This window comes from Kogia breviceps, chromosome 5 (assembly GCF_026419965.1).
Source record: "Kogia breviceps isolate mKogBre1 chromosome 5, mKogBre1 haplotype 1, whole genome shotgun sequence".
Taxonomy (NCBI): domain Eukaryota; kingdom Metazoa; phylum Chordata; class Mammalia; order Artiodactyla; family Physeteridae; genus Kogia; species Kogia breviceps.
In genome coordinates this window covers 82,240,547-82,254,552 of record NC_081314.1, presented here as the reverse complement: position 1 = coordinate 82,254,552, position 14,006 = coordinate 82,240,547, and the positions used below count along the sequence as shown (strand labels likewise).

At 39.3% G+C, this 14,006-nt stretch overlaps 1 protein-coding gene across 2 annotated transcripts in view; it reads left to right on the top strand.

Moving 5' to 3' along the window:
* Positions 1–14,006, top strand: part of SLC49A4 (solute carrier family 49 member 4) — a 108,246-nt gene that overhangs the window by 1,996 nt on the left and 92,244 nt on the right. For both annotated transcript variants that reach the window (XR_010840746.1, XM_059064403.2), the window contains exon 2: positions 7,600–7,693. Coding sequence is in view for 1 of the 2 variants with exons in the window: in XM_059064403.2 (XP_058920386.1) it covers positions 7,600–7,693 (94 nt within the window). In the remaining variant the exon portion in view is untranslated. The remainder of the gene's footprint in view (positions 1–7,599; positions 7,694–14,006) is intronic.

The following is a 14,006-nucleotide window of genomic DNA, read 5'->3' as shown; positions in this document are numbered from 1 at the left end:
CTGTGACAGTTCCTCTGTCATTCCTTACAAGGTTGGATAACTTAAGGGGAAATGCTATTTTATTGTTTCTTTTTATTAACTTTTTATCAGGAACATTTTTCAATATTATTCCCTAAATTTAGCCAGCCTTGTTTTTATGGTAGAAAAATGTTAATTTTGTCCTTTTTATTATAATCATATCTACTATCCATGGCCAGATAAATTAGGGACTACCTATTCTCTTTATAAAATAAGTTACTTTAGGAGTTCTTTCAGAGTTTCTATGACTATATGGTGAATTCTATTTTATGTTTTCTGTTGGTTAGAGAAACAAAAACTAAATTTAAAATTCTCTCACTTAGGAAGTGGTTTCCTTTTCAGTAGGAGAAAGCCAGTTTCCTTCCATATGTTGACTGTCCTGCTGCATATGTCCTATTTGTATACATAAAAGTAAGTTCCTGGTATCCCTGGGTACTAAAGTGTCTTTCTCCCTAGAGGATAGGTCTGGTCTTCCTGCTGCCATGGGTCCACCCAACTTAGTAGAAGACTAAGTTATCTTTCTGAAATCGGTTTTGTACCCTCTCAGTCCTTTTCATTTTCCAGCAAGGAGATAAAAGGGGACTACCTAGTGAGATAATGGGAGACCAAAAGTGAGTGTGCCCTAGAAGCTTAATGAAGAAAATTTCAACAAGGAGATAACACCTAAATTTGTGCTAAGCTCTAGGGAGATAGCCCTCATGGAGCCTACATTCTAGTGAGGAGATCCAGGCAAAAACAACAATAAAATTAAATATTTACTGTGTCAGATGGTGATAAATATTTTAGAGAAAAATGAAGCAAGGCAGGGAGAAAGGGGATGTGATTGGGTGATACTCTCTCTAGACTGTCAGGGAAGGACTTACTGATAATGTGTGTTTGAGCAGAGACCTGAGGGAAAAAGGAAACCTACCTTGTCAATTCTGGACAGGACTGTTTTAGACAAAGGTCTTAAACTTGTTTGGCATATCTGAGAAAGAGCAATGAGGCTTCTGTGGCTGAGTTGAGCCATAAGGGAAACCACAGTAGAAGGTGAGGCCAGAGAGGTGGTGAGAGGCTGAAATCATGCAGGGCCTCCTAGGTGACTGGAAGGCCGCTGGCCATGAAGGAATGAGGAGGGCTCACTCCACTGGAAGGTTTGAGCAGAAGAGTAAAATGATGACTCTGCTATTGTCTTGAGAACAAGAGCCAGAGCAGGGAGACCAGTTGGGAGGCTGTTGCAACAGCTCAGATGGGGCTGATGCTGACTTCCAACTGGGGTGATAGTAGTGAAGGATTTGAGTATTGTTGATGGATAGGCAGAGATGGAGTGTGAGAAAAGGGGAAGATTTAAGATGTTTCTCAACTTTTTTAGCATTAGTAATCGGGAGAACCAAGCTGCAGTTTACTGAGTTGTAGAAGATTGTGGAAGGAGCATTTGGGGGTAGATGGCATGCAGATCAGGAATTTGAAATGTCTATTAGATATAGGACAAGCTAACCTGTCAGTTTATTCCCTGAGCAATAAATTTGGGATGTGTCAGCCTATAATGGTATTTAGAGTCTTGGAGCTGAGTGAGATCACCTGTGGAGAGGGATCTTGCTTCAGAAGAAGACTGAGCCCAGAGGCATTCCAACATTCAGAGCTTGGGAAGATAAGGAAGAACCAGCTAGTGAGGACTGAGAGTAGAGCCTTGGGTTTAGCAGCATGGAAATCTTTGGTATCCTTTAAAAGAATAGTCTCACTGGAGTGGTGGGGGTGAGTTCAAGAGTGTAGACATTATGTCAAACACACTGTAAAGGGCAACAGAGAAATGAGGGAGTAACCAGGGGGAATGTGGCTACTGATAAAGTATTTTTAAAGATAAGAGAAAAAGAAAAAAAAAGAGAAGAGATACTAAAGCATAACTCTGGAGTGCAGTATCGTAATGGATCCAGTAGAAAGGGAGAAATTGACAATGCTGGAGGGAAGTGGAAGAACTGCTGTAGCCATGCCCTTGACTAAGCAAAATGGGATGCAGTCCTCCAGAGTACAAGTAGACAGGTTGGCCTTAGATAGACATGTCGACAGCTAATTCTTCAGTAGTAACAGAAGAAAAGGTAGAGTGTATAGATGCGGATGCACATGGTGGATGGTAGGAGCTTGTGGGAGTAGTCTTTGTTTACAGTGCTCAGAAAATAGAAAGCAAAATTACCAGCTGACAACGAGGATAGGAGAACAATTCTTGGAAGACTGAGGAGACACGATAAGTTGTAGTACTAGTTCCTAGGAAAGGAGAGAACACACGGACTAGAAAATTGTAGTGGGATTGTTGGGCAGCTCAGGGAGCCTGCTTTAAGTGACTGGGCATTAATTTCAAGTGAGACCAATCAGCATGGCCGTTTGTTTTCTTCCAGCCTGTTCTGTTAGGCAAACACAGGCATGGGCAGAGTTAGCAGAAACAGAGATCACCAGAGTTGCGGTTTGCCAGGTGTGTAGGACTAAGAAAGTGCAGGCCAGGAGTAGAGGATTATGTAGAGAGTGATATAACAATGGACCACGGAATCTAAACTGGGTAAAGAAGAAAAGGAAACACCTGAGGTAGATGAGAAAAAGTAGAAGGCTCCAAAATTGTCATTCCCAATGGATGAAGAATTTAGAGTTCTAGAAGGAATGAGTGGGAAGGAGAGGAGGTCATGGTTGAAGAATGGGACGCTTGAAATTGGGATTATGTCATGGACGCAGTTACAGTAAAGATAAGGTCAGAGTATAAGAAAGAGAGTGGACAACCAAGGTAGGGTAGAGGGCATGATTGTGGAATAAGAAGTCAGGGGACTGAGAGGGCAGGATATTGAAAGGATCATATCTGGTATTGAAATCACCAGATTCATGAAAGAAGTAGTGTCCTCAGGAGTAATAATGAGCCGAAACAGTTTCAAGCCATGAGGGCGAATGACGTGGAGGCAGGTATGTGGTGGTCTGCAGACAGCTGCAGCAGGGAGTGGTGAGTATGACAGTCAGATAGAATTGGATCCAAGGCTGCTCTGGCCATGATGGATTAACAGGAACTGGATTTATCCTTCCATCTTAAACAACTAAAAACAGAAAACAAAATCAAAGTATACAAAACAGTGGTTTTCAGACATTGGACAAAAGGTAGAGCAGGTCAGTGATCCTTACGATTACTTCACACAGAGATCTGTAGTTCAAACAGAGCCCTACAGTTTTCCCAAGTCGAGGAGACAGTTGAGAAGTCCTAAGAGGCCACCATAGCTAGAATTCTTAGGGTAGAGTACCAGAAAGGAAAAGGGTTCATAGAGAGTTCTAGATCTGCAGGGAGTTCCTCTTGAGTCTTCAGCTGAGCACTGATTAGCAGTTACACATGAAGAAACTACTTAAGTCTGAGAAAAGGACTATGAAAAAGGAACAGGCAGAAGAATTCTCGAAGTTCACACAAGGGTGGGAATTGTTCACATTCCCAATAGCCAGAATGGGAAAACCTCATAATACATAGGAGGTTTGGTTGAATACTCAGAAGGGTGTTGCCTTGGCAGTAAAGACAAACAGAGCTCTAAACTAAAGGCTGCTCTGGTTCCACCTAATAAAGCTTAAAAGTACTGCTTGAACAGATTAAAAATAACTGTATCCCAGAACATTGTTCAAAACTATTTAAAGGAGTTGAAAAAAAAAAATCCATCACCCAACAAAATTCAGAATGCTTGACATCTAAATCAGAAATTACCAAGCGTGCAAAGAAGGAGGAAAATACAACACACAAAGAGGAGAAAAAGCAATCAGTAGAACAGACCAAGAAATGGCACAGATGATAGAATTAATAGACAGGGACATCAAAACAGCTACTGTGAATAAATATACTACATATATTCAAGAGAACAAAGCATATTAAGGAGAGACATGGAAGACATAAAAAGTCCAACATTAAATTTCTGGAGATGAAAATGTAATCTGTGTCTGAGACCAAAAAAATACACTGGACAGGATTTAAGAGCAGATTAGACCTTGTAGAAAAAAAGATTAGCAAACTTTAAGATGTAGTAATAGGGCTTCCCTGGTGGCGCAGTGGTTGAGAGTCCGCCTGCCGATGCAGGGGACACGGGTTCGTGCCCCGGTCCGGGAAGATCCCACATGCCGCGGAGCGGCTGGGCCCGTGAGCCGTGGCCGCTGAGCCTGAGCGTCTGGAGCCTGTGCTCCGCAACGGGAGAGGCCACAACAGTGAGAGGCCCGCATACTGAAAAAAAAAAAAAAAAAAAAAAAGATGTAGTAATAAATACTATCCAAAGTGGAACACAGGAAAAAAAACCCAGAAAACCACAGGTATCAGGGAGCAGGACAGTTTTAAGTGGCCTAATATTCGTATTAGAGTCCCAGATGAGAAGAGATTGGAAAGGGGAGAGGGCATGGATTGAGATAAAATGGGGAGGAAAAACTGAAGAAATAATGGCAGAAAAATTTCCACATTTGATGATATCCATAAACCCAGAAATCTAAGAAATTCAAGAATCCAGTTTGAGGAAACATCATGAAGAAAAAAACCACACCAAGCAAATCTCAGCGTGTATAACACTACAGCAAGGCACATCGTAATCATAGAACTTAAACCAGAGGAAAGCAAAGCATTGAGAGAAGCCTGGGAGCTTTAGGGGGGAGGGAGTAACAATGATCTGGAAGGGGCTGGGGAAGCACTGTCCTCAGGGAAGAGGTTTCAGAGAAGTAAAAAGGTGAAGGCAGTGAAGAGCTTGAAAACAGAGGGATTCTACTGATCCACTGATTCTGAGCGCTCCAGGAGTCACGGTGGAAAGATCTGGGGAGTTGAGGCGCTGGCAGAGATGAGGTCGGATTTGGGTATGCATGAAGCCCTGCTGGGATGAGGATGACCTGTGAATCTTGGGTCTCTTGTGACCAGTGTGAACAGGAAAAGCAGGCATGATGTGGTTAGTCCTCCTGGTGTCCAAGGCAGATCAGGGTGGTGAGGCCAGGCCGTAGCTGTTGGGGGTAGGGACAGGTGATCTTGCCAGGAGCAAGCAGAGCTTCACTCCAGCTGATGGAAGTGTGGGGCCTGGGAAGGGTGGTTTTACCAGATCAAACTCATTTCCATGCATCTACTACACATGGTTTGTGTGGTGGGGTGTTTTTTTTGCTTTTGAGGTTTATTTTTTTTTTTGCAATCATGTTTTTAGGCACCGATTGTAGAGATTCTCTTCCTATACCCAATAGGTTCCTGGCATAAGGAGTTATCTCATCCATTGTAAGGGGGCTTCCTGCAGAGTCTGGATGCCATATTTGAGCAGAATTTATTTTTATTTTCAATCATGTTTGGTTTTCTGAAATTATTCCCGTACCTTTCATCAGATGGTTTTTGCACTCACATCCTAGTACTGTAATCACTTGGGATCTATTTATATGAAGGTCCTAGATGTCTCATAAGCATATTTTCCTGGGGTCCTCATACCTCTCCTTCCCAAAGTCAGTTGTTATCTTTTTGATTACATGGAACTGCAGAGTCCTGCCTTGTCAAGATTCAAATGAGATCAAGAAAGCATTCCATTCAAAACTGAGCAGCAGCTGAGGTAGATTAAGTAATACCTGACAACAGTTAAAAGTTAGCAAGCCACAAGTTGGACCTGCAAGGTTGCTTTATAATAATCAGCTTTTCACAACTTCTTTATTCTTAAAAGTTTATATTAGCTGTTATATTGTCATATGTTTGTTAAAAGTCATAATTGAGTAGAAAAGTGTGCTAGCTTTCAGCAGTTGTAATAGGAAACCTAGTTATTTGGACGTAGGGCCATAAACAGTGTCCAGCTGACCACTTGGTGGCTGTTTACCTTAATTACAAACCAAATATTAGAAAAAAATAAACATCATGTAGATTGTAAGCCTTATAGTCCCAAATCTATAAAATTTTATCTCATAGGGCACCCAGTATAACCTTATAAGAGCAACGTTTTACAAGTTTAAGATATTTATGACCATGAATGTTCTTTTTATTAATTACACTCTATTTCCTGTGGCTATAATGTGGTTTTAAAATCTGTGTTCTCTTAGTAGATGCAGTAAATGAGCAGTATGTATGCATTACTTGTTCCTGAGAAGCACAGTTTTCTACCGGATTACTTCTGCCAAATTATATTAATCGTATTCAGATCATATAAAGCTCAGTTCATATCACAAATTACCCTCAAGGTAGCGTGTGTGTGCCTGATCTGAATCTCAAGTTTATTTTCCTTGCTGTGTTTAATCTAGATAATTATAGTTTTGTTGACTTCCAATTTCCTTCAAGCAGAGAAGCCCTTTGAAAACCAAACATTTAACCGTCTCCCCCTGCCAAAAAAAAGCAAGATCTGAAAAAACAAAAAAAGAGAAAATTTGCATTAAATAGTTTAAGTCTATTCACTGTGAAATGGTTTCAAGGAGGTGCTGAGTTTGGGAAAAATTGTAAGAAATGTTGCCACCTTTGCGACTGCTACAAGCAGTAAGGCAGCATTGATTTAGTAATAGAAAAGTGCAGCATTCCAACGGTAGGAAGATGTAGTCCTGTTATATTATTCTGCCATAGATAGACTATTGTGTCTATTTTTGGTTACCTTAGTTTTTTTTCACATTCTATTTTTAATTTTTTAATTTTTTAAACAGCTTTATTGGAGTATAATTGGTTTACAATGGTGTGTTAGTTTCTGCTTTATAACAAAGTGAATCAGCTATACATATACATACATCCCCATATCCCCTCCCTCTTGCGTCTCCCTCCCACCCTCCCTATCCCACCCCTCTAGGTGGACACAAAGCACGGAGCTGATCTCCCTGTGCTATTTGGGTGCTTCCCACTAGCTATCTATTTTACATGTGGTTACCTTGTTTTCATATTTTATATTCTCTTTTGCCCTGTTATCCATGTAACCGACCATTGGTGCACATTTTCAAAATAATTGATTGTATTTGGAATACAAAAGGAAAAGCTATCTGATCCGCATTATCTAAAACCCTAAACCATGCTTTTTTTTTTAACAGCATCATTCTATAAGTTGAAAGCCATCCAATAAATCAAGAAAAATTAAAAGACTATTATTGTATTAATAATCAGAGGGTTCTAATGGACCATCTCCTAAGACCCTATAACAAACTTGTCCTCATTATAAGATAAAAGAAGTAATTGGCCACTTGTCATTTTTTGAGAAAATTTAAAGCATTCTATCATCTTAAAAAACTTTTTAGGGGCAGTTTAGAATTTTTTTATTAACAGCTTGCATTCAGAAATTAGAAATTTTATATTTGAGATATAAAACTAAAATACCTTGTCTTTTAAAATTATTTTCTATATTTTTTATTGTTATATCTGAACAAAGCATTCTAGCCATTCATTTTGAAAAACCAGAGCTAATAGAACTTTTTCCTCTATCCTTGATGTGATTATTCAAGTTTTCTATTAAAGTTAGAATAATTTCATTTTCGGCATGAGAGGTTTTTTTTTCCCCATATAGGGAGTTATAGAGAAAAGCTGTATTAGAATATAATACCAGTATGACTGAGTAAAAAATCTTTGTTCTTAATATTGACTTACTTGAAAAGAAAATAGAAAATAATCCAGATATTTTTGTTTCCTTTTAGGTCTTCGGATAACTGTGCTTCTGACATCTTTCCTTATGGTTTTGGGAACTGGTCTAAGATGCATACCTATATCAGACTTAATGCTTAAAAGAAGGTAAATCATATAAATAACTTAAAATTTTTTCTCCACATTTTTCTCTTTTGTTATGAGTATATTATATATGTTTGGTTATAAGCTGTGAGTAAACAGTTCCATTTTTAAGATCAGTAGAGGGTCATATTTATAGTACCATTTTTTTTCCTGATGTGATTAATTCAGAGGACATTTATTAGTTGTCATGTGGAAGACACTATACTAGTTGTTGTGTAAATAAATAGAGAACAAGTTAATCTTCATGCTATCTGGGAGCTATAACCATGGGAAAATAATAGTATAACATAAGGAAGAATAATGTAGTTAATGCCATAGAAGATTTATAAAATTGCCTCAAGAGACTAAGATAAGTTTTGGCTGAGGATCTCAAAAGGAAGGGCTCATGAAGAAGGTGATAATTAAAGTAAGCATTGAAGGATAAGTAGAATTTTGATAACTATAGTTAGGGGAATGATATTCTAGGGTAGAGGAACAACAGAAACAATGGCACAGAGGCAGGTAAGCACAGGCCTCTTCCAGGATGGGTAGGTAGCTTCATTTCTGTACAGCAGCATTTCTGTACCTGGGGTCCATGGATTTATTCTCAGGGGCTGCAGGGTATATGAAGATGTAAAAAATTTTGTTTTCCTTTTGGTTATAATATTAAAAGTTTTTTTAACCAATAATAATCTGTAATTAAAAGACATTTTTATTCACCAGGATGTCAGTTTCCTAGTATTTATCAAACTGGGATCCTTGGATTTGACCTTAAGAGCCATTGAGAAAATTTTTCCCCTTAAAAAGGAGCATAAATTACTCAAGTTTGGGAGACACTGGTGTACAGAATAAGACATAAGAATGGAATATAAAGAGATGAGTTTAGAAAAGGGTATCCTGAATGTGAAGGATATTGATGCCATCCTGTAGAACTGCAGTTTCTCACTGGACAGTTGGGAGCCACTTAGGTTCTTAATCAGCAGCAATAGGATCAGACATATATGAGGTAAACTATTGATTTGAAGTCTGTAGGATTGATTACAGAGGGTTGAGAGTGCCAGCAGGAGGCCTGGAAAGATGCAGTGAGAGCCCAAGCTGGAGTCATTGTTTTGTTTTATTTCTTTTTTCATTTATTAGTTCATTTATTCGACAAAATTCACTGAGCTCCCTCCTCCTGTGTGCCAAGCTCTCTTCTGTACATGGGGAATATAGCAGAAAACACAATAGAAAAATCTGTACCTCATGGAGTTTACATTCCAGTTGGGGAGACTGGCAATAACCTAGATAAATAAGTTAAATATATAGTATGTGCTATGGAAAGAAAAATAAAATAGGAAAGAAGGATTTGAAATGTCTGTGGAAGGATGGTGAAATTTCAGAAAGAGTGGGCAAAAAAACTCTTACTGGGAAGATACCTTTTGGGGAAAAAGCTTGAAGGAATGAATGGACAATGCATTATGTAGTGGACAAGCATTTCAGGCAGAGAGAAGAGCAAGGATAAAGGGTGGGAAGGGAAGAGCACGCCTGGCAGGGAGGCTGGTAGGGCTGGAGCTGCTGAACCAGAGACTTCATGGGAAGCGTGGTAGGAAATTAGACTAGCACAGTTATGGGTGGTGGCGGGAGTGTGAGACAAGGTCCTTCAAGACCTCGTAAGGACATCACCTTTTTCTGAGCTAGGACATCATTAGCAGCTTTGAGCCGAGGAGAACTATGGTCACAGGCTGCTTTATTAAGAATAGACTGATGTTGAAGGTCTAGGGCAAGAGTGAGGAGACCAGGTAGGGAACCAGTAAAATAAACCAGGTGATGAGAGATGATGGTGGCTTGAGACATAGTGATGGCAGTGGTGGTGTTGAGAAGTGGTCAAATTCCGATTATATTTTGAAGGATTTGCCAGTGGATTGAATAAAGGGAATAAGAGAAAGTGAGGAATCCAGAATGACTCCCTTGCCCTGGGAAGTTGTAGGAATGGAAAGGATAGCACAGATGCGAGAGAGAACATGAGAGAAAGATATGAGAGGTGATATGATTGAGTTGCACTCTGGAGACTCTGAAATTGTTGATTCCATTAATAGAGACATGGAGCACAGGAGGAGGAAGGAATGGATTTTAGGTACAAGATGTTGACTTTCATTTGGAACAGAATTTTTCACTTCAAAATAAATGCTGTTCCTTTTCAAATTTTCAAAATACGTTATCTTTCCAGAAAATTTAGAGTACATGTGTTTCATATTTTAAAAGGCAGATAGGGCTTCCCTGGTGGCGCAGTGGTTGAGAGCCCGCCTGCCGACGCAGGGGACACGGGTTTGTGCCCCGGTCCGGGAAGATCCCACATGCCGCGGAGCGGCTGGGCCCGTGAGCCATGGCCGCTGAGCCTGTGCGTCCAGAGCCTGTGCTCCGCAACGGGAGAGGCCACAACAGTGAGAGGCCCGCGTACTGCAAAAAAAAAAAGGCAGATTGCAAAATCATTTGGGTTCCTGTGGAACATTGGTCTTCATTTCCTGTCCTTCTGCGTGAGGTTTTAACAGATGAGTTTCATTGTGTTTGAGATGTTCTTAATTTTTCAAATATCCAGTTTTTTTTAAGCGTCTACAGTCTTTAAGTATAGATTTCAGTGTAAGCTTAAATTCAACAATGCATTCTTTAGGAATGCCTACTAGGGGCTTCCCTGGTGGCGCAGTGGTTGGGAGTCCGCCTGCGGATGCAGGGGACACAGGTTCGTGCCCCGGTCCGGGAGGATCCCGCATGCCGTGGAGCAGCTGGGCCCGTGGGTCCGTGGGTCCGTGGGGCCATGGCCGCTGAGCCTGTGCGTCCAGAGCCTGTGCGTCCAGAGCCTGTGCTCGGCAAGGAGAGAGGCCACAGCAGTGAGAGGCCCGCATACCACCAAAAAACAAAAAACTGCCTACTGGTATTTTTGTTAGCTTTTCTTCTGTTTGGGCCGTCCATTCTATTGCTTCTCTCTAATCTTTTATCCCTTCATATCCTTTTCAGATATAAAATTATAGGAATAAAGAGTTGATTCTGTTGGAAGAGAAAATCGTATGAAAAATAGAGCTCATAAAGAAATGTAAACAAAGATAGGAAAGGAAAGAAAGAGAAATAAAGAGTTATGAGAGATTGAACTTTTCATAGAAAGAAAGTAAAAGTTGAATTTTCTGTCTTTGTGTGTTCACCTATAAGGAATGTTAGGATATTATCCCCTTGAAATGAGACTTCACTTTATGTCCATACATTATTTCTTTAGAGCAGTATTATTAACAATGCATATGCAGCTATTAAAATGAAAATGCTGCAATTAGAATGTGTATTTTGACTAGTAGTTTCAATAGATCACCACTTTTAAGCTTCAGTCTCCATCTGACACTGAAGAGGAAGGGATAGAGACCTTTAATATGCATTTGGCTAGCACTGAAACAAGTATTTAGCAATCTTTTTCTGTGCCCTGTTCCACTTGGAGCTTTTTGAGCTTCTGACCCAGCCTTCTGAACAGTGTCCCTGCACCTTTTACTTCCTGTATTTTATCTTCTATGAGTCTTAAGACATGAGAGTAGCAGTTTTCTGACAAGACCTTTCCTCAATACAACTATTATTACCACCTTCCTAACGGTGGTCTACCTCTTCATAGTATCAATATTTCTTTCATCTGCAGAGTACCAATGAAAATTCAAGCAAAATTATTTTGCCACTTTTATTAACATCACAAATAAATTAAGAACTTAGAATAATGAACTATAAAGCATGTTTTCTATGATTGGGAAGCAAATCATACCAAAAAAATTACGGGTGGCATTGCTCTATCGCACCAGATGGCATTACTTTATAGTGTGAAATACAATATAGCATGCCCAGTAAACAATTTACAAACTTCTAGAAGGTGAACTTATAGTAGGTCATATCAGCTTTTAATCATAGGGTGTATCCAGTGATTCTCATATTATCTTTCAATTCAGTGTAATTTTCATTAATATTAATAGATTACTAACATGTGTTAGATAGTTAAATAGTATGGTTCTAGTAAACACAGATTTTCTAGAAATACACTCTATTGTGAAATGCTTTGTAGCTGGCAATATTACATTTAAAATGACCATACCAGAAAACGACGAATTGTTTACTAAATGGTTTTATGATAACTGCTCAGCTATCTGAAAAAAAAAAAATGAAGAGCTCTAAATCTCTGCCTTACCACTTAAGTAAATTCCAATTGGATCAAGCATTTAAATATAAAAAATGAACCATAGAAGTATTAGAAAATGAGACTGGTTTTTAATAATCTTAAAATGGGGAAGACCTTCCAACTAAGACACAAATCCCAGAAGCCATAGAAAAGCTTAATACTTTTGACTACATAAAAATGTAGAGGGCTTCCCTGGTGGCGCAGTGGTTGAGAATCCGCCTGCCGATGCAGGAGACACGGGTTCGTGCCCTGGTCCGGGAAGATCCCACATGCCGCGGAGCAACTAAGCCCGTGAGCCATGGCCGCTAGGCCTGCACGTCCGGAGCCTGTGCTCTGCAACGGGAGAGGCCACAACAGTGAGAGGCCCGCATACCGCAAAAAAAAAAAAAAAAAAAAAAAAAGTAAAATGTTTGCGTGATTAAATACACTATAAAACATAGTCAAAAGGCAAGTTAAAAACTGTGAAATGTTTGCAACAATAAGAAATGGATAATCTCCTTAGTTGAAAAGAACTCTGTCAAATCAATAAGAAAAATAGCAAGTCAGTAGGAAAATGGGTAATAGATATGAGCAAGTAATTACAGAAATTGAAATACAAATCTTAAGATGCTCAACAACTTCATCATAATTAAAGAAATGAGGGCTTCCCTGGTGGTGCAGTGGTTAAGAATCCGCCTGCCAATGAAGGGGACATGGGTTCGAGCCCTGGTCCGGGAAGATCCCACATGCTGCCGAGCAACTAAGCCCATGCACCGCAACTACTGAGCCTGCGCTCTAGAGCCTGCACTCTAGAGCCCACGAGCCACAACTACTGAAACCCACGCACCTAGAGCCGGTGCTCTGCAACAAGAGAAGCCACCACAGGGAGAAGCCTGTGCACCGCAACTAGAGAAAAGCCCGCGCACAGCAACGAAGACCCAACGCAGCCCCAAATAAATAAATAAATATTTTTTAAAAAGAGGCAAACCATTTAAAAAAATAATTAAACAAATGAAAATTAAAAGAGCAATTATATGTTTATTGGCAAAGGTGAAAAAGTATGATGTGCTTTGTTGCCTGGGGTATAGGGAAAAATAGGTGTTGCTGATGTGCAAACAATTTGGGACATCCTATTTAGAGGGCATTTTTGCAGTATTTATCAAATTCAAAATGCACATGTCCTTTAACCCAATATTTGTCCTTCTAGAAAATTAGCCCACATATAAAGCTCTACCAGTTTGTAAGGAAAATCACATTTGTGTGGCTTTGCCTGTAATAGCAAAAGGCTGGATGCAACCCAAATGTCTTCCACAAAGGACTAGTGATGGTGAAGTATATAGTAGAATAAGTATGTAGCCGTGAAAAGGAGGTGAAAGTTCTGTAAGGGCTGATTTGGAAATATCTCCAAGATATATCACTGAGTTTTATAAAAGACAAAGTTTTTAATGTTATGTTTAATATATTCCTACTTAGAAAAAAGTGGGAGATATGTATTTGGTAAGGACTGTTTCTGAAAGAAACCATTACCATTGGTGGTTTCTGAGGAGGAAGCCTGGGAACCTGGAAGTCTGGGGTAGAAAGGAGATTTACTTTTTGTTTTATACTCTTTTCTCTGCTTGAGAATATTTTTACCATGTGAATATATCACCTTTTGGACTGAAAACACTAGTTAAGAGAAACTAAAATGAACACATCAGATCTTCAGTAATGAGAATAAAAGAAGGAAAGGCAAGGAAGGGTTATATATAAATTTCCCCTGTATAGAAATATAAACCCTTTGATATAAAAATGAACAATTGGTAGATTTAAGAATGAAGACTCTTCTCTGTAAAATACATAGGATTCTGATCATTGTGTTCTAAAAGTATGGTCCACAGATAAGCTGCTTATTAAAAATACAGATCCCTAGGCTCCACCCCAGTCCCACTCATTTAGTCTTAACAAGCTCCTTTAGTTAATTTTATACTCATTTTAAGTTTGACAGCCTGACTGCCCTAGGTACGTAGCATCCTCACTTTAAATAGTAACTGCATTGTACTTGCCCATCCTACAGTATAATCACATAATATTTTTAATGTCTTATTTTAAAGCAGATTAAGATTTATGTTCTCTTTAATAGTTTTATTTGCAATTTAACTCTTAAAACTCCAGAGGTCAGATTCATGAATATATTTCTCCATA